The 26939-nt window shown below is 40.0% G+C and overlaps 1 protein-coding gene across 8 annotated transcripts in view; it reads right to left on the minus strand.

Moving 5' to 3' along the window:
• LYPD6B (LY6/PLAUR domain containing 6B) overlaps positions 1-26939 on the minus strand; it is a 55260-nt gene that overhangs the window by 18058 nt on the left and 10263 nt on the right. For 3 of the 8 annotated variants that reach the window (XM_054830703.1, XM_054830701.1, XM_054830709.1), the window contains exon 2: positions 5485-5697. The exons of 2 other annotated variants lie outside the window; for them this stretch is intronic. Coding sequence is in view for 1 of the 6 variants with exons in the window: in XM_054830709.1 (XP_054686684.1) it covers positions 5515-5697 (183 nt within the window). In the remaining 5 variants the exon portion in view is untranslated. Of the gene's footprint in view, positions 1-2669; positions 3041-5484; positions 5698-26939 lie in introns of those variants that run through there. 3 more of the 8 variants (XM_054830707.1, XM_054830705.1, XM_054830708.1) reach the window with 3 other exon arrangements.

The following is a 26939-nucleotide window of genomic DNA, read 5'->3' on the forward strand; positions in this document are numbered from 1 at the left end:
CACTTTTACTAGCTGAGAACTATTCCCCACAAGCAGCATTTGGCACAATTTGTTATTACAGCCTCAGTCAGCCTTCTGCTACATTGTGAGAGAAAAGTGATTTGCCCTCGTTTCAAGGGGAGGGACAATACAAACATAAAAAGCTCCCTTTCACAGGTTCACAAAAGCTGTGTTGACATATATGCCATATCTTCAACTACAAAACCCAAATGCTGCACTGTTTTCTTCCTCTAAGGCTCAAATTTCTGGACCAGAAGCACAGAGTTTCCATGTCTATAGCCACAACTTGGTATTAAGCATTAATAATTGAATATAATAATATTTAATTAAAATTATTTGAAAATAATTAGTTTTGTATGGTTTCTCTCATTGCCCTTCTCCATAAACATCCATGCTTGAGAACTGGAATCACATCACTATGTATAGTAGCTGAAAGAAAAATCACACATCCATCATCTTGCAGTTACTTGTTTCGTTTGCTAGAGGCTGAGCCTTGAATACCATAGGAAGATTCAGAAAAAAACAAACATCCATCATTTCCGGTCTTTTCATCATTGTCCAGGACAGACATATAGCATTTCTTCATAATATTTTTCTCTGAAGTGTCACTACTTTTTTTTTTTTAAAGCTTGAATTGAAACTGCACAGAAGACAGGGAGCCAACCAGTTCCAGTTCCAGCCACTTCTGTTTGTTAGAACAGCATCCAGCTTGTCCCTTCACTTCTTGCAGCTTTAGCTCCCACTTTATCCCCTGGCAGTAATTCAATAACAGCACTGGTTATCTTACAAATCTTAACTATTTCGAACGGTCCCATCCTCAACTTTGTAGCATACTGTATATTGGAAGGAAACAGGTAAAAGTCTGTTGCACAAAAAAAAATCCAGTCCCGACACCTGTTTTATTTCCACCAAAGGGACAGGGGTACCTCTTCTCCTCATCTCTTCACACTGCAAAAGATCCTGTGACTGTGGGTGTGCTTCACAGTCTTTGTTCTAACAAAAGCAACCAAGCATCTCAGTTTTGTCTAGAACAAACGTTCCCCTCCCCTGACACACATTTCCCATTTCTCAGCTGTTTCTTTTTTTCCCCTTATCTCTTTGGTGTGATGCTATCAGGGCACTGAAATTTTCTCACTTGCTAGAGGAGGTTACGTAAGAGTTTTATAATTAAAGTGACAGAACTGCTTCTATTCAGTACCATCCTAGCTCTTCGTGATATTTTCCAAGCACAGTAAGGCTATTTACACTTCAAATAGTCTTTCCTACCTTCACATTTCTGAAGTCCTCTCTGAGAAGAAATCATCTTTAGCTCCTGGGTATTCCTGCAGAGCAGAGACTGGCTTGTATTTCTCAACGCCTAATACTTGATAAAGCCTCGTGACTTACTCCTTTCAGGAGTAAGTATTATTCATGGAATAATAAAAAGCAAAACATGGGAAGTAATTTATAATCTGAACTAAAAGATAGTTTTCATTCAATTAGAAGGGCAATAGAAAAAGACAAAGTGCACGATCTACCTCTGCACGTATCTGCCCGAAAGACGACGACACATTCTTAACTAAACTGTCAGAGGCTAAGAAGTAACAATAAGAATGCCTCTGGGTGGGGAGATTTATTTACTATACATATTGCCTGCAATGTGCAGGATTTAATTTGACAAATTAAAGTTGGCGATTTTTCTGGTTCCTTCATTTCCTGTTCACATCTCAAAAGTAGCGCTAAACAGACAAGCACTACAAATAGAAAAATAAATAAATCCTAGTTTACTAACAATAAATCCCTGGCAGGTAAGGCAATCCTGAGTAAAAACATAAAAGTAAGCATTGTATTTTAGAAGTGAATGCCAATTTCTGCAACTGAAATATCATCAGTTGTTTTGCAGCTGAATTTCTTCAGAGATTTATGAACTGGTATGAATGGACTAAGAGCATTTGGTTCTTGAGTTTGAGCTATCTGCCTTTTTTTTTTTTTTTCTGAATTTCAGATCCTCCCGTGCATTTCCCCATAGCCTGATAAGTCTTTCTTTCCAAGAAAAGCAGACATCCAATGCTGCATCCATTTGCAGCAAACTAACTTTGACTATTGATAAAGTTCACCAGCTAGAACACATATCAAATACTACATGCAAACCATGCAATATTTGCACACTGCATTTCAAAACAGGTGCCCAACTCAACATAAAGGGTGAATAAATAGTTTCTTGTAGCTGTTTCTCTTTATTGTGCTTTTCATACACTCTAGGCCAGCTCCAAGAACTATCAGATGCCATTTGAGTAAGCTATTCATATAAATGAACACAGATGAAAACTTGCCTTGCTACTATTCCCCTCTAAACAGAAAGCAATTCACCGGGGGAAAGAAGAAATCTTATTCCTTTTGTGTATGGGAGCTCACATTCTAACCCTTCACAATCAAAGGCACCGTGTGCTTTTCCATAATGTTGCTCAGAGCCTTGCAGAAATCCTTTGTATAACCTTGGGTGTATTTTAGGCAGACAGGTCATTATCGCCAATTAGCAGCAGGATAAATTGAAAAGACAGACACAAGAAAAAAAAAATAAAAACACACAACCGAAGACTAGTAATGAAAAAAACCCCTAAACACTAGTAAGAAAATAAACACTAGTAAGAAAAACACTGCAGTCTCTTATAACTAAAGCTATTGCATACCTGTTTTTATCACTATTATTAGTCTCTTCAGGTCTACATTCTTTCACCAGGCTATACAGATTTCCCTCAGCACCTGCAAACATCATACGAAAAGGGCAAAAAGAAGAAGTATAAGGAAACACAGACGTTAGGCCATTTCATTTTGGAGGATTTGTAGGATTTCAGTTCATTTAATTATTGTCTCTTCGGACTGACACTACATAAGTATTTCAACATGTCTTTCAATACTCTCCCTTAATGGATGAGAGCAGATTTTTTCATTTGATTTTCTCCTGTTAGATAATGCATTTTTTTTCAAGTTTTTTCTATCAGGCTTCTTGTCTGTAAAGATGGAAACGTTTGTTTGGGAGATGGTTCAGAACTGTGTTTTGAACCAGGAGCGTCTCCAAAACTGCCCAGCAACGAGTGGTTTCAGGAACGAATACATGAACATCTCAGCTTACAGGGATAATTCCTCCTGTACATATTCACCCCTCTTCCTGACAATCTGTAATTCAGGGACTTCCTGGGGCAGAGACAGCGTACGTATCGTGGTGTTTAATTGCCTGTCCACGGCTTGGTTAATTGAACTGTCCATGGGTTATTACTGTCAGTTTTTTGAACCCATCTAGAGTTTTGGTAATCACAACATCCAGTGGCAATAAATAGCAAAGTACAAACACGCACCTTTTGAAAAAATACTTCCTTCTCTTTGTTTGAAACCAGCTGCCTGTTTCATTTTATGGCATCTAGTCCTTAGACGGTGACAAACCATGAATGACCAGTCTCGACTTCCTTTCCCCACACTTGCCATGATTTAATTGTTGTATGCCTGCCACAGCCCTGATTCACTTGTCTCTTTTTCTAAGCTGAAAAATGTAAACCTTTTTCAGAGAAGTTGAAGATCTTTACTTATCTTTATTGCCTTCTGCACATTTTTTGGTTCATAGTATATATTCTGAAATCAAGGGAAAAGCAACCACTAAACAAAGCGTGGGTACATTACAAGGGGGGCAGGGAGGAGAAACACACGTACACACATCAGCCCTACACTCCAACCTCATCAGACTTCATACCTAAACTGAAGGAAAAATTAAATTCTCATCACTGCTAACAGTATACTAAATTTCCTTTTGTTAACTATACTAATTTTCACAATGTAGGTCACGCAATACATCAATTATCCAGGGGTTAGAAATATACCTTTTTTAGAGGTTAAACAACTTTCAGAAATTGTCAGTTGAGAGTAAGTCCTGTGTGCACATCAAGCAATTCCTCAAAACATATTCTGTGAACACCAACAGATGAATAAAGAGTTTCAGACGGTAACTTGTAGCTTACTGCTATCATTCTGATACTTCTGACGTGATGCACAGATTATGCAGAAGTTGACGCAAACAGAAAATTAATTATCTACTTCAAGGGTTTACAGCTGAGTATAAACAAAATAAGAACATAAATGAAACATTTTCCAACTCAGATCTTCAATTCCAAGTGTCAGCCTGGAGCAAAATTTTATGTCTGAGCTACAGTATTAAATCCCCCAAACATGGAAAGGTTCAAAAAGAACATCCTTTCAGACTCTTAATTATTACTGCACTGGAAACTAGAGGTTAGCAAAGAGTCTTCACTGTGTGGTGACAGGAGGAGGGAAAAGAACAGCAGGATGGGCTGCATTGATAAACCTTACAAGACAATTAAATAAAAATATGGACAAAGGGCCAGGACAAGTTAATTGGCAGAGAATCTAGAAAGTGAGCTGAATCAGCAAATTTTAGAGCTGTAAGCGTAAGCTGAAGAGTTCTACAGAACTAAATTACCCAGCAAGTGGAAAGCTATCCCTTCCATAATACCAGGCAAATATATAGGAAGCAATAAACTTTATTGCAGGAAAAAAGAAGTACGACAGTCTTTTGAAATAAGAGAACTTTCTTGCTGCAATTCTGTGCTCTTACTTATTTACCACGAATAGGCTTCAGCGACTGAAAACCAGCAGCAGGGAAAAGAACAAGAGAGACATCATTCCTGAACAGTTCTCAGCTGATGCTTTAATCATTTATATTATCAATATAATGGGATGCTGCATCAGCAAAACCTTCTCAGTGGTTTCAAGAAGAGTCTTTGTACGTTACCAGAGAAGCATTGCAATATCTACGAAGTGGTGGATGCTCAGCAGAAGGGAACACAGCTTAGAACAAAAGGGAAATGTCTCTTACAACCAACTTTGCCTGATGAACAGAAACAATCATAATGTGCATCTGGTCACTACCTCTGTCTCTGACGGAAGAGAATTTCATTTTTTAAAATAGTTATATTGATACATGCAGGTATATGTGCAATGTAAGTATCAAAAGGTAACTGAATATACAACACTAGTTGGTATTTGCCTGTACTACAGGTATAAACCTGTAACTTAGCTATGTGATCTTAATAAAAATTAAATAGACCATTTGACCATAACAACTGATTAGAGTCTATGAAAGGTACATGTGTTTGTTTAACAAAATAAATCAGTAGCTAAGATGAACCATTGAGTGGAAAAGTGCTGAGAGAGGTGAAAAAAGCCACTCCAGAAAAGACCACCTAGGTTAGCAGAAGAGGGAAGGACTGAAAGCTAAGTTTATTGAATACAGACCAAGATAGGGCACACTGCAAGAAGAGATACTACTTTCCTCCGGCACTCCCTCCCTCCCTCCCTCCATGCTTCCAAAATCCTTGGTTGCTTAAGGACTGGTCATCTAATTAAAGAAACAAGCAGGGTACTCATTTGGATAGTTGTTATGCAATCTACTTATGACATTGCCTACACATACTCCTTCAGTCAATAAATATTTACCTTAAGCGTGCTTAAGCCTAGCCTTTTTTGTTAAAGTTCAGAGGGTTTGATTGCCCAAGAGTTTTCAAGGTGGCAGAGCAGCACCAACATGCAGTTAGTAACGTTACCAGCCTGCAGGCGCATGCAGTTATCCAAGCAGAGTTCAAGTGCTTCTCTAGTCTGCAGCACAATAATGCAGAACAGGAGAGACCTCTTTCCTCTGTCGTTGAATTCCTGCAAGTCAGAAAGAACAAGAAGTTGCATTAAGCTTTGGTAATAACTGCAGCCAAATTTCTCCGGTGCTATGATTTTTTTTCCCCAAAAAACATCCTTCCACCAACATACCAAGAAGATACACTATGATGACTCTCTTAATGCAAAACAAGATTAAAGATTAAATACGACAACAACAAATCTTTCAGGAAATGTTTAAACGATGAATGACCCTCAAACCCTCCCAGCTGCAGGGAAGGCTGCCGATCTGGTCGGATCTGCTGATGTACAAAAGGGTGCGGGAAGAGGCTTCCACTCAAATGCCTAAGAGCACTATGCTAATTTGCAATTATTATCTATATGTCACCTCCTGCACTTGCCACGCCAGTGTGAATTACCTCTTTGATGTTTCATAGCTTCAAGTCTAGCAGTGCATCACCCCACTCGCTTCAGCCTGTAATTCCACCACGAGAAATGTGTGTGTCTGTGCCTGACCTCTAATTTGAACTATTTATTACGGCCTTGAAGAGAGGATTGCAGGTTTGAAATACAGTTGGATGATTTCAAGGAGGTCGTTAGGAGAACGCTTGCAACAGACCCAACCAGGCGCATGCATGCACATCTCAACCCAGGCCTGGGGACAGAACTAAGCGAGTTTCCTCCACGAGGCAGGTCTCCGACTTCTCCCGTGAAGGACATCTGGCTGCTGCTGTTCTCATCACAGGTACAAGAAGTGGCAATACACTCACACTGCCCACTGACACATGCTTCTGCCATGTCTTATGCAGAAGAAAAATAGCAATTCACAAAATTCAAACATAAGAAAACAACGATTACCCCATAGCAAGCAAAGCACCAACTCCACATCCATCCTTCAGTCCTCCCTATCAATGGTGGAGAGAAAACCTCCAGGATGAAGCCTATTTGGGGTCTTCTGGTCATCTATCAGATCTAGAACAGTTCTTAGAAGAAAAATCCGGTTTAAATACTGATTAGCCTATTCCAAAGAACTCAAAACACAGCCAGCCAATTGCATCACAATGCTAAATAACTACCATAAAAGCATGGTGGAAGCATTTTTAAGTAACAGAATATAAAAAGATTCTAGTTTTCTACACAGGGTGAAGTGTGAATATGGGAGAAAAAAAATGTAATGCATACTTTGCTTTATGCAGCAATCTAAGTATTTTTTTATTCCTACAAAACAATTTTGCATTGAATGCAGTGAAGTGATGCTATAATAGGGGGCAGAATTCCTCCAGCTCTTATCTGACACTGTGTAAACACTATAAAGTGCCATGGAAAGATAAAGTTCTCCATCTGCTGATGGTTGCTACTGTTAGCCAAAATGGGGTCAAAAGTTAACTCACCCAGCTTATGCATGAGGTTTTTATAGCTTAAGCCCTTAAGAATGAAGCCACACACTACCCATTTGGAGAAAAAAAAATTACTCTGTACCTAAGAGATTCAGCCAAAGACAAGAGATAAGGCATGTAAAGGACCAGTTAAGCTGAACCAAGAACAGCTTACTCAAAGCAACGTGAATAATCAATAACTAAAGACAAGAAAATTAATTGACTGTTGTACAATCCTCTCCGGAACTGATTCCAAAGACAAAAGATCACGAAGAATTAGCATTAGTTTTAAAAGTTATTCATAATTAAATTTAAGTACCCTCAAAAAAAATCAATTAACTGAGCTTTTAGTAGCGTATCAGGCAAGGAAAAATGACCATCTTATTACTAGCCCAGGACTGGGAAGACGTAAGCCCAATTTCCCACTCCACTACAAACATCTATCACCTAAGGCAAGTCACTAACCTTTTCTTTTTCCACCATAAAAGAATAACTGCATATCTTAAACACATTTAATCTTAGACTAATCCATGACAGACTGGGAGGTATTCGTTGACAGCCATAAATGCTGTATTCTTATAGATCTGAATTCAATTTTACACTTAATGATCTCGAAGGAAGCAAGTTTGTCGAAACCCCCGGTCAAACCTTAAACAAACATTAGACTATTTCAAAATCTAATATACAATTTAGTGTAATTACTTCTGTTCCTTAAAGAACAGAAATAGCCAGGATTTAATCACCCAGTGCTGACACACATTGCATAAAAGGAAAAAGAATTATTTTGTTCCCAGTTTAACTACAAAAAAATTAAGTACCAAGGGCACTTCCTACAGAATAGAACAAAAGCATCCAGTTGATGATCACAGGGACCCGTATTTATGAACTAATGTGCACTTCAATCCAGTTAGGGCTGGGATTTACAGCTAGTCAGAGATTAGCACTGGTATAGAACTGAGCCAAAGCCAGGATTGATCTCTTTCCCCATTCTCATGCCTGCTCTGAAGAAACACTTTAAAAAATAAGTGGGATCTCTGGTAGCTTGCCTCAGGTGTAACACACCGAGGGCAGCTGATGGCCTTCGTACAGCATCGAGAGAAAGCTGAAATGCTTACTGTACTCTTTCATGCACGTTCAAACAACACATCCGTATTCACACATACACATCTCAGGAAAACGGTTCACCCTAGCAATTTTTGGTTCCATCTTCCAGTGTGGAAACTACATGAGTTTGTCTCTCTGCTTTACTCTGGTGACACGAAGAAGAGCAGGGATGCAGCAATTCACTGGTGTGATCATCTCATGGTCCCTATTCAATAAAATTCTATAAGCTGCCAGAAATGCCTGACACTGGAAGCACTCCAGAAACAGAACTATGACAGACATGCCAGACGGCTGGCCTCTCTTCAAAGGCTTGAAAGTGTAGGGTGGGGAACACAGGGGTGGAGTGAAAAAAATAATCCTAACTTAATTATAAATATAGCTTAAGAATCCCATCCACGTGAAAGTTCTCCTGCTTTCTATCATGAATACCTCCAGGGCTCAGAAAGCTGCCGTGAACAGAAAACACTTGGAATGATTCTCCTGAGAGTAGCTCTTAAGTGGTAATACAGGTGAAGAGGACAAAGGAATATTCCTCAGTAAGTGCTCCTTCAACAAACTGGCAGACTCATTCGTTATTTTGCTCCAAGTTGGAGGGCTGCAGTCTGTACCGACATACGGCCTCCACAGCTGGCGATCCTGGTGAAGGAGAAGGTGGGAATGACCCATAAAGCATTTTGTGGCTGCACTCTCCTAGTGTCCAAACGCTTTCTTCCCTTTCTTACTTGACTGTGACATCAAGCTGCTTGTGTTCTTTGGTGTCATTCATCTCTTCCCCATATTCCTCTCACTCTCCCTCATAGTCAAGCATTACTATTTTCAGGTTCAACTGCTTTAACTACTCTGTAATGAATGGGTGAGAGGAAGGAGCAGCAGCTGGGGATGGAAGAGAAAGAAGACACGAGATGATGCTCCACAGAGTATAAATCATGGCAGCCTGAGAAACATCTTCCAACTAATACTCTGAGAGCTCGGTCCACTTGCTAAACAGAAAGGTCTCTTGGACTTCCCTGCAAATAAAAGAGCCTTTTTGTGTTACCTATTTCCTTTGTCTATCTTTGTGTAAGCTACAAAGGAATCTGATTTTATAATTCTCTGTGTCAACTACTGTAAAATGCATCCCTCAGGTTCAAATGTAACCACTGACATCTCAGCAGAAAAAGAAAATATAATAAATCTAAGATGTAACAAACAGCAAGCAAAGATCACTGTAGCACTCTGTACCAAGGAAGGAAAGAGCTAAAGGCGTAGATACAAAGTTGTATTTACTCAAAAACATATGGAACTAGTCCTTGAAATGTCAACTGCTACTTCAACATCGAGAATTGTTATAAATTACACTAATACACTACAGAGTCCACCACTAACTGTGATATAACTGTAAATGAGCCCAAAGGAAAGCTTTATTAGATTTTTTTTTTTCCCCCTTGATTTGAGAGCAACTGCTACTTGAGTGAAGACACGGTAACCTTCTTGGAGGTGTTTGGACACTTCTGAATCACAAATATAAAAGTGTGACAGTTGGAGTTCTCCATAATTCACAAACTGGATAAGAAAAAGATCGCAAGCCTTGGGAACTATTTACTCTGCTTCTTCATCTTCCTTTCAACACTTGTCACTATGGAGGCATGCTACCAACATCAACCAACACATTTACTTAGGTGATAAGGGACCGCAAAAATGTCTGAAATAGCTCCATGCCACCTACAAAGGCTGCAGAAGCTCCCAAGGATTCTAAACAGTTTACTATTTGCAGAGCATTAACATGTGCAAACAGAAAAATGGCATTAATTTTCACATAATCATTTTCATGTTATCAAGATAAGTTCCGCAGAGACAGCAAATACGACACGCAACCCCACTAAAAGCTGAGAAACGGACCAGGTACGTCGGTAACGAGGGGTAGTACCATTTGAATTTTTCATAATCCTGGTAATATTTGGCTAATTGCTCCCCTCCCTGCTTCCAGGGCACAAAAGCCAAGGAGGGAACACCACTGCGGCGCTGGTGGAGCCAAACCGGCTGTAGCACGCGTGGTCCTCGCACAGTCAGCACAGCAATGCTCCCCCAAAATACGTTCCTCCAACAACTCACCAGTTTCAGCGGCTCGGAATTTCTGCTTAGCAGCCGCTGCTGAATACCAAATGTTGTGAGGGTTTCTTAAAAATTTCTTTTCAGAAACGTATCCTACATACCTTCCATTCTAAAAGTCACCCTAAACTTAATCTTGGATATAAAGTATAAAAAACTGCTGTAACTCATCAGTCTCTGCTTATTCAGGCTTGACAGACAATATAAAAATCAGCATCCAAATGCTTATGTTTCATAATCCCTTCACTTACAAAAGTATGACTGTTGGCAGAGTTTTCTACTTTAAGCGTGGTGTTTTGCTTGTAAAAATGCTGAACAGAAGTTTCAAGGCTTTAGCTATCATGGTAACTGTCACAGCTGCTGAGAAACTCACCCTCTGTGCTGTGTATCTTGTACAACTGCGACATTTTCTCCCATTATGTTGCTGACAAGGGTTGGTTTTCTTCCCCTGTCTCCAGTATAAAAATATCTTAGATATCCTCTACTTCTAAATAACTAGCCTGCAAATGTATTCACACTTTTCTGTTTGACTTTTTATAAAATCCTTGTGTCTTAATAAATACCAAATGGTTCTAGTTTTGGATAATCTAACAAAACAGAATATAAGCCCAGAAGAAAATAGAAAGAAAAAAAAATCCAAAATTTTATTCTCTATTCTTACACCATGTTCTTAACACCATTTGTACAGAGCAGGAAAAAAGAAAAAATAAATCTTTGTCATGGCAGCTGGAGGCCGTGGAGGAAAGCAGGGACAGGCAGCCACGCTTTGGAAGATGAAGTGGCCAGCAGCAAGGTGATGCCACCGCCCGAGACTGCAGGTCGGACATTCAGCGGCATTCCTTCTTCAACTGGTTTAACCAGGAGCCACCTGCCAGTCCCCAAATGCTCCTTCCGCCCCCCAGAAGGTCTGTGCGACCACACCATGAACGGAACTGAGGAATTGCTCCGGCTTAAAATAAACCCAGAAAAGATTGCTTTTCAGCCACGTTCCTTTTCCTGGCTCGCTTCACTTTGCAGCTGTACAAATGCCTGTGCAAACACCGCACAGGAACGAGCAGGAACAGACAACGTGGTTACTGTTTCATGCTGTCAGAAAGCTACCTATGAACTTCACCCCCCAAGCAGGCTGTCTTAAAATAAACTGTTCTTTCATTGCCGCTCCGAGCTGGTTCCTGGGTAGCTGGTTTGCATTCCTCACGTGCTTTGGTAATAGATCAATAAATACTCAGAAGGTATGCCCGTATTTAGACACCTAGGTGATACAAATACTAGACACGGATGAATGCAAATTGCACTGTACAACAGCCTGCGGGGTTATGCCTGCAGATTTATGGAAGGCTGTGTGACTAGGCCCAAACAAACAGTTTTGTGAGGCACAGGCTTGTGATTTTGACCTGATTATAGTGTAGACGATGTTGTTGAGCATGGTTATTGTCATTAGTCCATATGCAAGAACGTACACAGGCTATTTAGCCAAGACGAAAAAGCAGAAACAATGAAAGGGCACGGTGGAGAAATGAGACTGCCAGTTTAATAACTATTCAGTAACTCAAAGATTTGGAAAATCAACCAACACGAAGACACAAAACTCTGAGAGAAGCAGCGGCGAGCTAGAAGAAGGTAACTCGGGAAGAGCAAGGACCGGTGTATCGCAAGGACTAAGCAATTAATAAGGGAGGCTGACATTCACAACCTGCCTACCAACCACCATCAGGTTGCTGAACCACGCACAGCAAGTATTTTAATGTTTAACCTAGTACCATGCTGCTTTAATTTATTTCTTGTGGCATTAGTCAGAAGTCATAGGAACGGCTGTACACTCAGAAGCTGTACATGTGACTGTGCAATCTAGTCTTCATGCACAATAAAATACACCCAAACAAAAGTGGTCCAAAGTTTTGCTGGGTGCACAGCTAAACCCATGCGAGTGCTGGGCTATCAGCTCCCCTCCCTAGCCATCGTTTTCACGGGGAGGGATTATGTAGAGAAGCCCTAGTGTAGTAAATAAATGAATAAATAAATAATCAATCACAGGTTAAGTAGCTGACCTCCTTGGCATCGGCTCTGTATCTACCTTACCCCACATTCAGCACACCGAGCGAACTTTTTGGCAGAGAAGCTTTCTGCCACATTAAGCATGCTGGAATGGCTTGGCCCAGGTCCAGCGGGTTGCAGACCTTAAAGACAAAAAGATGGGAACACAAGGCATAAAATGGAGAAGATTGTATCACAGAAGTCAATAGTTACACTGGGCTTAGGCTGCCACGGAACTGCAGCAAGACTTACTGAATAATTCCCAGCTGCTGGATGGGCCATAAATTTGTAATAAATCTGCAGTAAAGAAGCAAAATATATTTCCTGGTCTAAATTACTAACTTCAAGACTAGATTATAATCTCCAATGGTGTTTGCCTACTTTGTTCTGCTGTATTAACAGCTGCCAACATCAAAACGATCCGCTCTGTTCCTATTTTGTTTAGTCAGCTACTGAACCCAGGGAACAGTCTTCTCACTATTTTTATAGAGACAGGATATCTAGTGTGACTATTTTTTTTTTAAAAATGAGACTTGTCTATGAAGGCCATTCAAAAAAAGAAATCAACTACTCATAGAAAAGCATAATGACTGTTCAAAGCAACTAATGAAATTTGACTTGGCTCTCTGGGGATGGACAAAGCAGGCCCACCTTAAATCGCCTTCTTGAGGCTGAAGATTATGTCTCCCAATTAGCATAGCCAAGTTGCTGTACTTTGCCCTCTCCGTGCTCCTATCCCCAACCCCAGCTTCCAGCAGTATAGTCCGTACCCACCTGAGAGCGAGGGGACGAGTGCTTCCCCGTCAGGGCACTGGGCTCCACAGGGCTCTCGGCACTGGCACTTCACGATTAGCTTAAAGAACTTCAAATACCCAAGAATGCAACGAGCCTATTATATTGCAAAAAATGTGAAGTGGGAAAGAAGCAAGCAAACAACAAAACCCAAACTGTTTCCCATGGACCAGATTAGCATCTGGGCACAGAAATACAGTTGAGATTCCTTTTTGAGGATGTCAGCACTTTTCCATAAATTTGGAGTCCAAAGAAAGTGGAAGAAACAATAGAAATATTCTTGAGCACAATTTTAAACTAAATGAAGATGAATGTCCCTTGATATAAGGGAGATGATATAATTCATCAACAACTTGTAAGACTAAGAAGGAAACAAATGGTGAGGAAACCAGAGCAGTGAGTGACTATGAAAGCACAGCTGGAAAGAACAAGTCAGAACAAAAGACAAGACAGTCTGTACTGAAAACCAATGCGTTTACATGTGGCTGAACCATACCAGAATCTCTTCCATTTGATTATCCAAATGCAAAAATTAGTTTTTTCACTTCTGGCCCTCTTACCACAGCAGCTGAACTTGTAGGTATGGAGCTGTTAGGACAGAACAAATACACTGGTGGATACGAAGAGGGTTTTCAGTCGGTACAGATCTGTTCTGGGGATGTAGCTGTAACCACCGTGCCATCCAAACAGCTACTCCAAGTGGGACAGAACCGTACTGATGAAGGTATGGTAGGATTCAGTAAAGTGTGTGCCAATCAAATAGACAGTTACCAGTGAAACATGCAGTGAGTATATTTCAACTCAAATTATCCACCGGAGCCTGGTTCTCAGCGCGTGAATCTTCCCTTGCTGCATCCCATGGCGGTACTGTTTTATTAAGAGGGACTGAAGACAGGCGATGTGACCAATGAAGCTTTTTATCATTATAGATTAATTTTCTTTGCTCAGTGGTCATTAATCATGGTTTCCCTGAAAGGAAAGAGTAGTTCAAATATTTTTCTAAATGGATAGAAAGTTTGCTTGGTTGCACTGTATCTTCTGTAATCCCTTCCTATCACCTTTTAATAAAAAAACACTTGTAAAGTTTTACAGCAAAATACAGCATCTTCCAGGACTTCTAACATGATGCTTCATAAAGGATACTGTTAATTAATAACTTTTAAGATGGGCTTTTAAAAACTGTTAAGAAATTGGAACTTGATAGCCCCTTCTGCTGCATTTTATAATTGAGAAAACAGAAATGTTACACTTAAAATACATACTGAATATATCCAGTATGTTCTATCACACCAGTGAGGTCAATTGGATGGAAGAGACATCTAATTCACCTGCAGTCTTAGAAATCACTTGCAATAGTGTCAGTGAGAATAATATTTCAAAGTTGATGAAATATCTAATTTCTAAAAATCAGAATACCCTGGACAGTCAGGCAGAAATTTGAAAGAGTATTGCGACCAAACACTAATACCATAGCCTGAGGAGCACTTTAAGGTATTTTTATGGAAAAAAGCCCTACCATTGCATAGCTGCGATTACTCTAATAATATACTCAGTTGTATGAGCAATTGCAGAAGCATCCGTATCGCCTCTCCGTTCTGCAGACAGCCTGGCAGCAAACAAGCACGGGGGAGCAGGAGGGTGGATGGACTGCACCGGGAGGTGGGAGTGAACGGGGAAACAAGGAATCGGAGAGCCGGAAAATCACGCAGGCTCTTTTGGCAGCAACGAGCCTCTAATTCACTTCATCGGTTATCACAAGAGGGCACAGAACGTACATCTTCACGTGTCATTTTGGTTGTGTTTGGGGATTTTTCTTGGATTATTTTTTTTTTTATTATTAAATCAGTTTCCTTACCAAGTTCATACCTATGGAGATGGCACATTGATGTAGAGAAAGCACGCTAGTATTTCCAGAGGCAACATATCCCTGAACCACACCACCCCCGAGAAACGCAATACTAGTACTGACCAATCAATACCTGCCACACACAAATGCTTAAAATGCCCACGACTGAAAAATCCCATTTAACAAGTGTCCTCCAATATACCAGATGAAACCATTAAAAAAAACCCCATTAAAATAGAATAAGCTTGTCTCATTTAAAATGACTAGAACAAAATGAAAGTCAATAATTGTTAGCAGTTTCTTTACAGCACTGAAGCATCTCTAAAAGAAGGGGGCTCATTACACAGCATCTGATAAGTTCTTGGCAGAGTTTAATGATAAACAATGGGACTCTGTCTGGAAGTCCGCTAAGAATCGATGTCCTGCTAAACTCCTAACTGCCAAGGAGACACAAACCAATGCATTTGCAATTTTCCCAGCAAGCTAAAGAAAGCAGGGTGGCTAATTTACTGGACTAAAGCCAAGCAGAATTACTGTATATTCAACACCTGTAGGCCATACGCTTTGCACTTAAAACACATCAAGCATAAGGACACCCTTTTTCCAGTAACACAAATCCTATTTCATTTGAAGCACACCTTTTAAATGGTTATTATTTTAAACAAGTGCTTTTTTTTTTTTTTTTTTTTTTTAGAAACAAGGAGAAAATAATGAGAGTTCGAGAACAATTGTTTCCTTTTGTACAATGAAAGAGACAGCACACTTGTTTTATGCAAAGTAGAACAAGATCACTGAAGGCAAACAGTTGTTTAGGCTTGGAGAAAAACCCCTACATATTAAAATAAACAACTTCTCAATTTCTCTATGACTAGTAAAATGAATACAAAGACAATAAACAAGCACATGGTTTACATTAATTCCTGACACTTTGAGTAGAACTACAGATTAAAGAATCTGAAAAGTTTGCAGGACAACTAATCTCCGGGGAAAGATTGCTTTGTTTTTGTAATATGGAACCACATTTTGAAGTAGACAACTGAACAACAACAACAACAAAAAAAAGCCTTCTTCCTAAAGGAGCACTGCACTCCGTTACCTAGCAAAAGGAATAAATGTTTGCTTGGTTTTTAAAGTGCTGAAAGCATGAACTATGTAAAGTATCTTGAGATCAACAGAAACCTAGAAGAAAACATCACCAGATGCAAGTAGGATTGTAGTGGTTTTGGCTAGGAGAGTTAATTTTTTTCATGATAGCTCATATGGTGCTGGTTTGGATTTACAACCAAAGCAGTGTTGATAACACACTGATGTTTTAGATATTGCTGAGCAGAGCCTGCCCAGAGCCAAGGGCTGTTCTGCTCCTCACGCCCCACCAGCGAGTGGGCTGGGGGTGCACAAGGAGCTGGGGGGACACAGCCAGGACAGCTGACCCCAGTGACCCCATTCCATACCATATGACGTCATGCTCAGCGTGTAAAGCTGGAGGAAGAGGGAGGAAGGGGGGGACGTTTGGAGTGATGGCGTTTGTCTCCCCAAGTCACCGTCAGGCGTGATGGAGCCCGGCTTTCCTGGAAATGACTAAACATCTGCCTGTCGATAGGAAATAGTGAATGAATTCCTTATTTTGCTTTGCTTGCATTAATAATTCATTAAATAAGCACTTCATAAATTGAAAAAGATTATTTGCAACACAGGAGAGTGATTATGGATGCGGAGTCCTCCACAGCACTGATCAATCAGGAAAAGTACAAGTTACGTGTAATTTCCCAGAAGGGAGAAGAATCTACTTATGTCCCATGCACACATATTTTAAGAAACTATAGGGTGCATCAGCTACCCAACTCTGCAGACAGAATCTTAGCACAAGGATTCTCCCCTGCCCTGCTTTCTGATTACACCCTTGGACTTGGACAACCGGCTGCACAGCCTGCCAGAGCTGGCTAGCATCACTTCTCTTCCCTCGTCCTCTCAGTCACTCGTATGTATTTCCTAGATCACCAAATTTTTCTCCAGAGTTTCACTCTCTATGTAAGCATCACTAATTTGGTGCTTCCAGCTGGATCATCTTGGACACCACTACAGCATTCGAAGCATGCTGTTTCTTTACCAACAATTGCAAAACCCACCTGTAGTACCTCATAACATCAGTTGCATCGTTATATTCAGAGGTGCTTCTAACTCTCTCCATTACATACTATCAACACTATAAACGTCTTCAGCATTTCAGATCAGCAGCAATCTGAACACAGTGAGAGAAAGTGCAGGGCAAAAATGCCAAAAGGCTGTGTATGGATTTAAACAAGAATTCAGACCAATGTTACCTGCTTCACTGTGGCTTTAGCAAGCCCCTTGACATACTTCATGTGAAGCTAACAAGAACTGCGTACCAGAGACGTGAATTTGATCTGATTTTGGTTTCCAGTAAAGGGCGGTATGTGCAGTTACCCTTAGCTCTTGCTGGGAAAGGCCACAATTCTACTTCAAACACGTTCTCAGTGCAAGTCAATTTAAAAAGAGGGCTTCAGCACAAATGTCTCTTCTAATTTCACAGTCTCCATCCAGACACTCGTTGAGGCCCATTCACCCTTGGCAAGCTCCAGTGAAACCTCCTCATCCCTAGTTTGCACTAAAATGAGTTTCACTACAAACCTGTTGTCTGGTTCTAGACACTGTATTACAACAACATGAAAATCTAACAGAATCTAATTTGTGGGAAAGATTTGCTAGCTTTTCAAAGCAAAAAGGTTGTTGCTTTGGTTGTTTGGGGTTTTTTTTTCCCCCCACAAAAAAAACAAGCAGGCACATATTTAAAATACTTTAATTGCCCCAATTCATTTCCATGGCCATAATACAAATTAAGGCGTAGAATACTGAGAGGATTCACAAATAGTATCCCAGCTGCAGGCAGAACACTGATTATCAAGCACTCAGCTACAGAAAGCAAGATATGAAGGGCTATGCAAAAAAGGCACTTAGGTTTCTTCCAGGATGGGTATAAATATGTACCGGAAAACTGTATTAAAAAAAGAAAAAGAAAAAAAAAAAAGGATAGTCGTGTAAGAGCCAGGTATTCTAAATATTTCTAAGCAAGCTCAGCATAACATCAAATAAAGAAAAAACCCTCAAATCCCTCCCACTAAGCAGTTTGTACGTATGCAAAACATTTTTGCCACCATCGGCACCACATAAACGAATAGCTATAGCCTAATAACAGGCCATGTGGCTGAGAGGCAGCAACCTCTGCCAAATACTGCACAGGAACTTTCCAGAACCACCAGAGAGAAGCCGCTGGTCTGTGCTGGTGTTCTCACCTACATCGACTGCTCTGTTGTACTGGTGATGTCAGGCCTTGCGTTGTTTCTGACACTGCAGGAGATAAAAATAAATGAAGATTCCCCTTTTTCATATTAGCCAGTGATGAATTTCTTAGCTTTCTACTATAAACACCATTTGAATTTATTTGAACTATACAGTTATTCCTTTATACTTTTTTTAAATGAGAAAATACACAAAGTATATGATTTACGTCTTCCATATGGTTTCTTGTATCACCTCTTTTCTTTTTCACAATATGCACTGAGCCACAAAAATGTTGTTGGTTTAGGCTAGAAGAACTTAAACTAATTTTCAAAAATTAAGATGAAACCTTGCAAGTAGTCTATTTTATAAATGTTCTGAAGGTATACTGGGTGTTGGACTTGGAAGGGAAGAGAAGCACAGAAGAAAAGCATTACTTTCAAATATTGGTTCTTGCTGTTAAAAAAAAAAAAAACCCAGTTCAGTATCTATTATGTTACTAGACCTGATGACATACCTAAAAGCTACATCTAATGTCATAGTTCTCAGCCTTTGCAAGTCTGTTTCCATGTCAGGAGCTTAATGAGCAGAAAAACAAACAAGAACTCCAAAGAAGATCAATGTCATTCAACAAAACCTTCTTCTTTTGCCTTTTTTTTAAAAAAAACATTGCAGGCATTCCTGAGAAGACAATGATGACAGATTGAATGTCAAAACCTTTTAAAAAAAAAGTCTAACCTTTTTTTTTTTTTTTAAGTCTTAAAAATAAGCATTGTTACTTTCAGCTTATGCAATGTGAAAGCCAAAACCATGTAATAAAAGGTACACTTTGCCTTCATCTGAAGCTAATTTAGAGACTATTATTTCTTCCACAGGTCTAATCATATTTTATTGTAAGAAATACCTTTCTTTATTATGTTAAGATAAACATTAGGGTGTTTTATTGTGGTAATTTCTTTAAGATAGTGAATATGGTGCTGACATGATTCAAGTCAAGTGCAGGAAGCCAGAACTCTGGAATTCCCTTCCCAGCATCACTCCTGGCTGCTATTTACTTTTGGAAAATCATTGCCCTACTCTGAGGCTTGGGATCCATTCATCCGTAAAACATCTTCTCACCTTCGGGGCTGGTGCTGATGTATGTCATACGAGCAAATGCTGATTAACAAAAACATAATTTCACCTAAAGTGTAAATTTCCAGTATGTTCTTTAGTCAACCTCACTAGGATCCCAGACCAGCAAAGCTCTCTGCCACAGGCTTTCCCCATCGACTTCAACAGATTTATGCATAAAATTAGATGCTTGGCTTAATCAGAGCAGTACAAAGATAAGCCAGATTTAGTTCACAGTGCGATTCCAGACCTAGTAGAGCTGTAGCAGAGATATCCCTGCAGAGAATTGATTGTCATGTATTTTACGTTCCAGAAAATCTTTTGAATGAGTTCAAGGGAAAGTTACACGGACTGAAAGCACGCTGCTACATTGCGTCACGGCCCAGAGCTTCCCAGGTTAGCGCCCAGTGAGCTGCCCTAGCAGAGGAAGGTGAATAGCTCTGCTGTTGGGCTACGCTGCCTCTGGGACCTACACCACTGCACGTCTCCATCAGCTCACTAGTATTACTGCATGGCGTGATGCCAAAATGCGTTATGAATGACACCGATTCTACAGAAAACGGTCATTTCTTCTTAGAGAACAATGGTCATTGTATTACCAAAGAAAGGAAGAAAACTCCATGGACAGCATCTACCACCTAACACTACAGAGAAACAACTCAAGAGACTGTCCATTTCAATAGGGAGACCCTGATATTCTTTACATTATCAACATCTTTATCACATGAGACACACAGATATGGGGACCAGCAGGCTTTTGGGGTTGCCTGTCTACAACGTGTATCTGCTGTCTGCCACCTAATACCTGTCCTTAAAAATAAACCTTCTGAGCAAACATAGATGAACCTCCATATGCTATTGAAAATATAACATAATCAAAGCAACAATTTGCTGCTTTTAAACAGAATCGATTTCTCAAGACTCAAGTCACAGTGGGAAACGGGATCTTAAGTTTTGAGTTGTTACAAGTCTAAGCAATTAAATCTCATACAAAAAACCATTAATATATGGACTACAAGTTTCTGAGGTGATGAAAGATTAATAACCCTGGTATTTAACATACTGGTACAGCTACAGGCACAATGAACTTCCCCTGTGTCTGGTATCCTATTGGGTATTGCATTGCACGATACATATTCACAGCCTCAGGCTCTCCTATTAGAACAGAATATAAAAATTCCAGCTAAGCCACTGGTCACTGCACTGACAGGTCAATCCATGCAGCAGACAGAGACATTTGGGTGATTTGTCAATACCCAGGATGTGAAAAGGCATCCAAGCACAACCTACTAATCCTTCAAATTTAAGTCTGTCTTCACCAACATCGAGACTGGAAAAAAAAAATCTAAACCCAACTCTAGTCGAACCATTCCTGTGTTAGAACTGATATTAGCCATGAACTGTACGGCGTGCATATACATAAATCCACCATCAGAAATTATTTCTGCAATTGGATTTCAGAGACTTGAGTTGATTTTGACGAGAAGGACTGATGTGATATTTTTCTTGCACAGCTCAAACAGCAACTTTTCAAGCACCTAGGTTTAAATACACAAAAGGAATTTGTGCTTAAAAAAAATTTTAAAAAAGTCCCAGTAGACACACAAATGAAAAACTGCAATCTTCACACTCACCCTCTCAGCTGCTACCAGGATTCCCCAGGCACCTCAAAGTTTTCCATTCTCTAATCACACGAAATTTTGCTTTCAGGCACACCCAATTTTGGCAGGCCTGAGCAGCTTACCACCCTATCTTGCAGCTTAGCCTCACACTTGTATTCACAAGCCCTTCTTGAGGGCTTCATCCGAGGGGTTTGATCCAGATGGCACTCAGACCAGATTCCTTCACTTGTGGGGAGGGAGGCTAATGGGGCGAAGTAATTAGAGGTCGGGCTGCTTTGCCCCACTCAGTAGCTCCATTCAACAGGAGTTAACTGGCATGCTTGCCTCACACGTGGGAGATCCGAGTTAATTCTTGCGACAATTCAGACCACCGTTTCTCCAAGAAAGTGTTGTATCAACAGCCGATCTGTTCATTTATAGCGGGAAGCTCTTGATCTCTCTTGTTGAAACTGATACACCTTGCAGGGAACATCAAAGGTCCATCCTGCAGACAGAAAGACTACACACACACACGCAGAGCAGAGGTTCACCTGGGAGGAGGAGGATCTGCATTCCAGTCTTTGTCTCAGTTATCAACTCTTTTATGCAATGAGTTTGGCATATAAAACATTTGAATTTTTAGTGAAGATAAACGCCTCTGGTAAACCAGAATAAAGCTCCATATTTCCAAGAGAATCATTGTTTAAAAATTTGTATTTCCCTAGCCTACCTCTTCTGCATACCTTCAGGCAACTTCCCACAGGTAGAATGTGGGCCCTTGACAGCTGCCGTGAATTCCCATATATTAGCAAGGCATACAGAACACTGATGTTACGGTACAGAACACTGATGCTATGGTTCCATGCAGCTTTTCCTTGATTTCAATATCATTTTAAGGGCTATTTTTGAAACACGTATCGGAGTTTTCTGGATTTAGCTGCATGCCAAAGCCATATAATCGATGTCTATTACAGCAGACTGTCGAAAACACGCAGCACTTGCTGCTGCTGCAGGGAAAATGCATTTCACCAAATTAATTCAGACACTTTTGAGTATTGTTGATAGTGATTAACAATTAACCCTCTTCCGAGCAGACTTAGAAGTTGATTAACTACTGCATCCTTTATACAGAAAGGAAACAACTCAGTTAAAGAAACCTGAATAAACACAGTTTAAGATTCTCCCAGAAGAAAATAACCTGTTTATAGGAGTTCTGAAGGGATTTCCCCTTATCTACTTCTTCAAAGAATATGTACTATATTCACAATACAAACCAATGTGTTTTAGGTGTTTATACATTACAAGCATTTTCCTGCAGTAGTAAAATGAGGAAACCTGAAACTTTCAAAGTAATTTTATTGCTCATTTTATAGATTTTCCTAGCCCTTTGATGAGCTGCCATTCCAGAAGGCAATCTCAGCTTCATACCTTTGTTGCTACTACTCATGTCAACCACACCCATTTCCAGGTTGTCTGTGGGAACAGAATGCACTGGGAATTAGCCAGGCATCTCCCAGCAGTAATCCTCACAGCAGAACGCCAAATCCCAAGTAGTGTCACAAAGACGTTCTTCAGCACGTGCGCTTTAGCACGAAGTCCAGCACGGGGAGAAACAAAATAAACCGTGAATAAGATACAGAGACGGAGGCCACCAAGGAAATGGTATTCTAGAAAATCCAGGCTCACCAACAGCCATTTATTAAGTAATCTGAAATAGAGATTGGATTGCTTTATCTCATATTAATTAATAAATAAATAGAGCTTAAACCAGGCTGCATCTAAGTACCAGAAGAGCTAAACATTCTCCTTCTAGCAAAGCAGTAGCCATAAGCATGCCAATTCTCTGCAGGTGTAAGCCTCTAATTTCCAATGGGTCAGATTCCAGTGGACATCTTTAAAAATAAAGACAATCATACTATTACACTCATCACACAGTACTTTATTTCTAAACAGAGTAGAAATAGTTGGACTGGGAGCTGTTCCATAATCACTGCATGCAAAATATTCCCTCTCATGCAGAAAGCTCATCTTTCACTGATGCCTACATCCTACTCCGACCAGCGCTGGCATTAAAATTACTAATCAATAACACTGCCAACAGTAGGGACAGAGCCACGACGCGCTCCATGGAACACGTATTGTTCCCTTCAGGCAAAGGAGCAGCAGTGCTGAGGCTGACCGAGGAAATGTAAATCTTATACACAGCCCTAATCAAAGTATCTGGCATGGCAAGGTGTAAGAGGAAGAGATCAAAAGCACTATAACCAAGTAGACAGATAAAAATGAAGGATACTTGCCCCAATCCACACGATTCCTTCTGCCGCCATTGTTTGGGGGAATAATCAAATGCTCAAGGTGCTCATAACAAAATCCTTTATTTAAATGCCCAGTTTCAAAAGGAAATACATAACAACTATATTCCACAAAAGCTTACCTAGAAACTTGGCTGCAAAGATTATTATTTTTCAGATTTGTTCTGCAGAACAATTCTGCAGCATGCTACAGTCTGGTGGAGGACAACCCACTCATCTGCCTAGCTAATTTGACTGAATGCTATTAATGACTTTTATAACAGATTTTATACTAGATTTCTATATAAATTTTATACAGTCTTTTAATATATTCACACACACATACATACATATACACACTGTGATTTCTCTGGTAAAATAACTAGTACTAAAACATGATGACCCTGGTGGCATACCCCAATTGCTCCAGCTCAAATATCACTTTTACCTGATAAACTTTAGTGAAAATTGAAGCAAGACTGATGCTAATAGCCGGGACGAGGCCCAGATTAAGGTAGTACTTGAAAGAAATTATCTTCGCTTTTTTGTGATAACTAAGAAACAGGAACAAGAGTTAAAGAGATGCACTGTGGCTGCTTTTAGCTATGTGGAGTTAAAAGCGTATAAACTGCCAAGTTTCGTATCTTGCATATGTCCAGACATGTGATTTAGCACATTATCAGAGCAGTCTTAACAAGTGAAGCCTCTTCTATGGAAGCACTGCAGGAAAACAGTGTAGTGTAGTGTTACGGAAGGCCAATCACTACCTTTCCAGCTACAATGGATTATTCTGAGAAACAGTTGCTTAATAAACTGGTAACATTCCTCACAGCACTGAAAGCTCTTCTCAAAGCCAAAGACAATAGAAAAAAATAAAGCACAAAGTAATTTAAATGTGAATTGTATCATCAATCCGTTACGTGTTAGCACTCACAGTAAGACAGCCCATGATCTTATCTAGTGGTGGTTAACCACAGGCAAGGTTGTAAACACGGATTTAACTAGTTAAGAGTGCATTCTGACAATGCAGAGCAGATCTCGATTCCCTTTATTTTGGCAACTAAGTATACACGCAAAGATTTCTTTTGCAATTATGAGTTTTTCTTAAAAGAGTTTACCACATAATTACTTTACTGTGATGGTCAAACTACCCTGACAACTCACAAAGCCACCTACAGAAGTATATCTTTAATAAACACATACCTTCCACCTATCTGGGTATCACTGGAGAAAAAGCATTTTCTATCCACACAGAATAAACGAAACCCTCTGTGAGAAGAGTGATACAAGTTGGACTTTCTCATCATCACAGAAGCAATGCTGCGTTCTTGGCAATATTAAAGAAGATGGAAATACATTTTTAAAACCCCCAAACCCTGGAAATAACTAGAGGTTTAACTAAACTATGTTTTAAAAGATCAAGAGTCTTCACGTATACACAGAATTCCACAATTAAACATACCCAGCTAGAATATTAAGACAATTGATAAAATTAGAAAAAACTGATTTGGAAATACCATGCCAGTACAAGAAGTCTATTAGTACTATTTATTTTCTCGAGTACACATCCAGAGAAAGCCTGAAATATCTTGGGTTCTTTCTTTGAACAAGTCTTTGTAGTCTCCCCTGGCCATCAGCCAGAGGAACCACCATGTTCTCATGGTTGTCTGTCCGTTTGAGCTACAGGCACTAACTGCCCCGTTTCATGGTTTATAATAGCCATGTTACCATTTCCCTGATAAGCAACTGAACGGACCCAGAGCGCATCCTTCCCAAGACCTCCAGGCCTTGAGGTCAACCCTAAAGCCATCTTCGCTCCCTCATTTCTGAATGCTTAAGTCAGAGCTGTCCCCAGAAATAATGCAAGGCTGCCCAAAGCTTTGGAAATACTTCCTTCTCTTTCTGTGCTGCCTAAAATTATCCTACGTGGATCTTTGTGACTATCAAGACTGTACACAATGCATTCACTCAGCCTTCAAAATCCCAGGATCTATCTCTAATTGTACTTACTCTAGCATGACACTGGGATACAAAGAATGTTCATAAATAAATTCATGTGTCCAATGACATTTTCCGGTGTTTGGACGCCACAGGACATTTTTTTCAAGACAGAACAATCCTTAAAACCAATTAAAAGTGGCCCTGTTACTTCTTGATTCCTTGTACCTACTATCGTTAATATTTCTGCATTGATTTTTCAAAAGATCTGATTTCAACAGCTGACATCTGTTTAAAAACCTGACCCATACTGTAGCTCTTCAAGCATTTCTACTGAATTAAGGCATCAGAAGAGTTGCTGTTAGCCCTGTGCATTTTTTAGAAGAAGTGAAAACACACCCTCTTTGAAGCCAAGGGTAGTTTTGTCATCCAGCCTTTTGGGAGGCAGTATTCCAGCTTACACCTGCAATTATTAAAGGCTTTAAAGGTCTTATTTTGCAAGGAAGGGGTGGAATCTAGCGGTTTGAAAATTCAAGAGCAGCTGGAATACAAAACACACAAGAGGTTCAGGTTATCAACTATTACGGTATGTCTAATGCTCCAGAAAGCACTAGTCACTTCTAAAAACTGCTTTATTGAAAATACAGAGAGAAGTGAAATGGCCCCAAAAGCCACCTCCTTTCTGAAAGTTAAGAGCTGGAATGCTGTAGGTTAGTCACACTGTCTCTCCAAGAGTGAGAAAGCTGGTTGTTTCCATTCGCTTTTCTTTTCCCAGGTGGGTCACACCGATGGCAAGCCAAGTCGAAAGCGGGCAAGATTGGAAAAGCTATGTAGAATGGTGCAAGGGTCCTGCATGAAGTTTTGCCTGCCTTACATCACTAATAACATAGTCTTTGGATTTATATACTGCCAAGTCATTAGGTACCTACAGTAACATGAAGTTTAGGTTCTGTAGTCTCTCTCTCTCAGTTCTGTCTCCTTCCTCCTTCAACCTGCGGTTGATTGACCCCAGACAGCAATTAAATACTCACCACACAAGGCTTGCTCTTTCCCCACCTCAGTGGGATGGGAGAGAGAATTGGAAGACAAAAAGAGAGAAAAACCTCGTGGGTTGAGATAAAGGCAGTTTAATAAGTCAAAACCAACAACCTGATCACAGAATCGTTAAGATTGGCAGGGACCTCTGGAGGTCATCTTGTCCAACCCCCCTGCTCAAGCAGGGCCACCTAGAGCCAGTTGTCCAGGTCCATGTCTAGACATTTTTTGAGTATCTCTAAGGAGGGAGAGGCCACTACCTCCCTGGGCAACCCATGCTACTCCTCAGTCAACGCAGAAAAACATATTCTGATGCAGAAAGACAAATTCTGGTCATTGCGTATGTTACATAAGAAAAATGCAATGCATTAAAATATTTGATGTGACTTCTATTACACTGCGTATCTTTTGGCATACATAACAAAAGGTAAGAAACCTCTCTTTCTCAAAAATCCAAAACTAATAACTATCCTTTTTTAAAGCTTGCCCTACTAGGTTGTGGGCTCACTAAGTTCTAAAAGGGAAAAACAAAGACCTGTGGTAAGAAAGTATGTCATCAAAGGCCTTTTCTTCGTCTCCTGTTAATTCTTAGCGAAATATTTTTCTATACCTCTGAAATCTGGCTTTCAACTACAGCAAACAATTCTTTCCCATCAGACAGAGATCTATTTGTCAAATAACTAGGGCGTTGCTAAAGTCAATGTTGGTCAGGAAGGGGAGTAAAGTCTACTTCACCATTCTCTCAGGACATTCACAATAGCTGAGGAAT

This window comes from Grus americana, chromosome 6 (assembly GCF_028858705.1).
Source record: "Grus americana isolate bGruAme1 chromosome 6, bGruAme1.mat, whole genome shotgun sequence".
Taxonomy (NCBI): Eukaryota; Metazoa; Chordata; class Aves; order Gruiformes; family Gruidae; genus Grus; species Grus americana.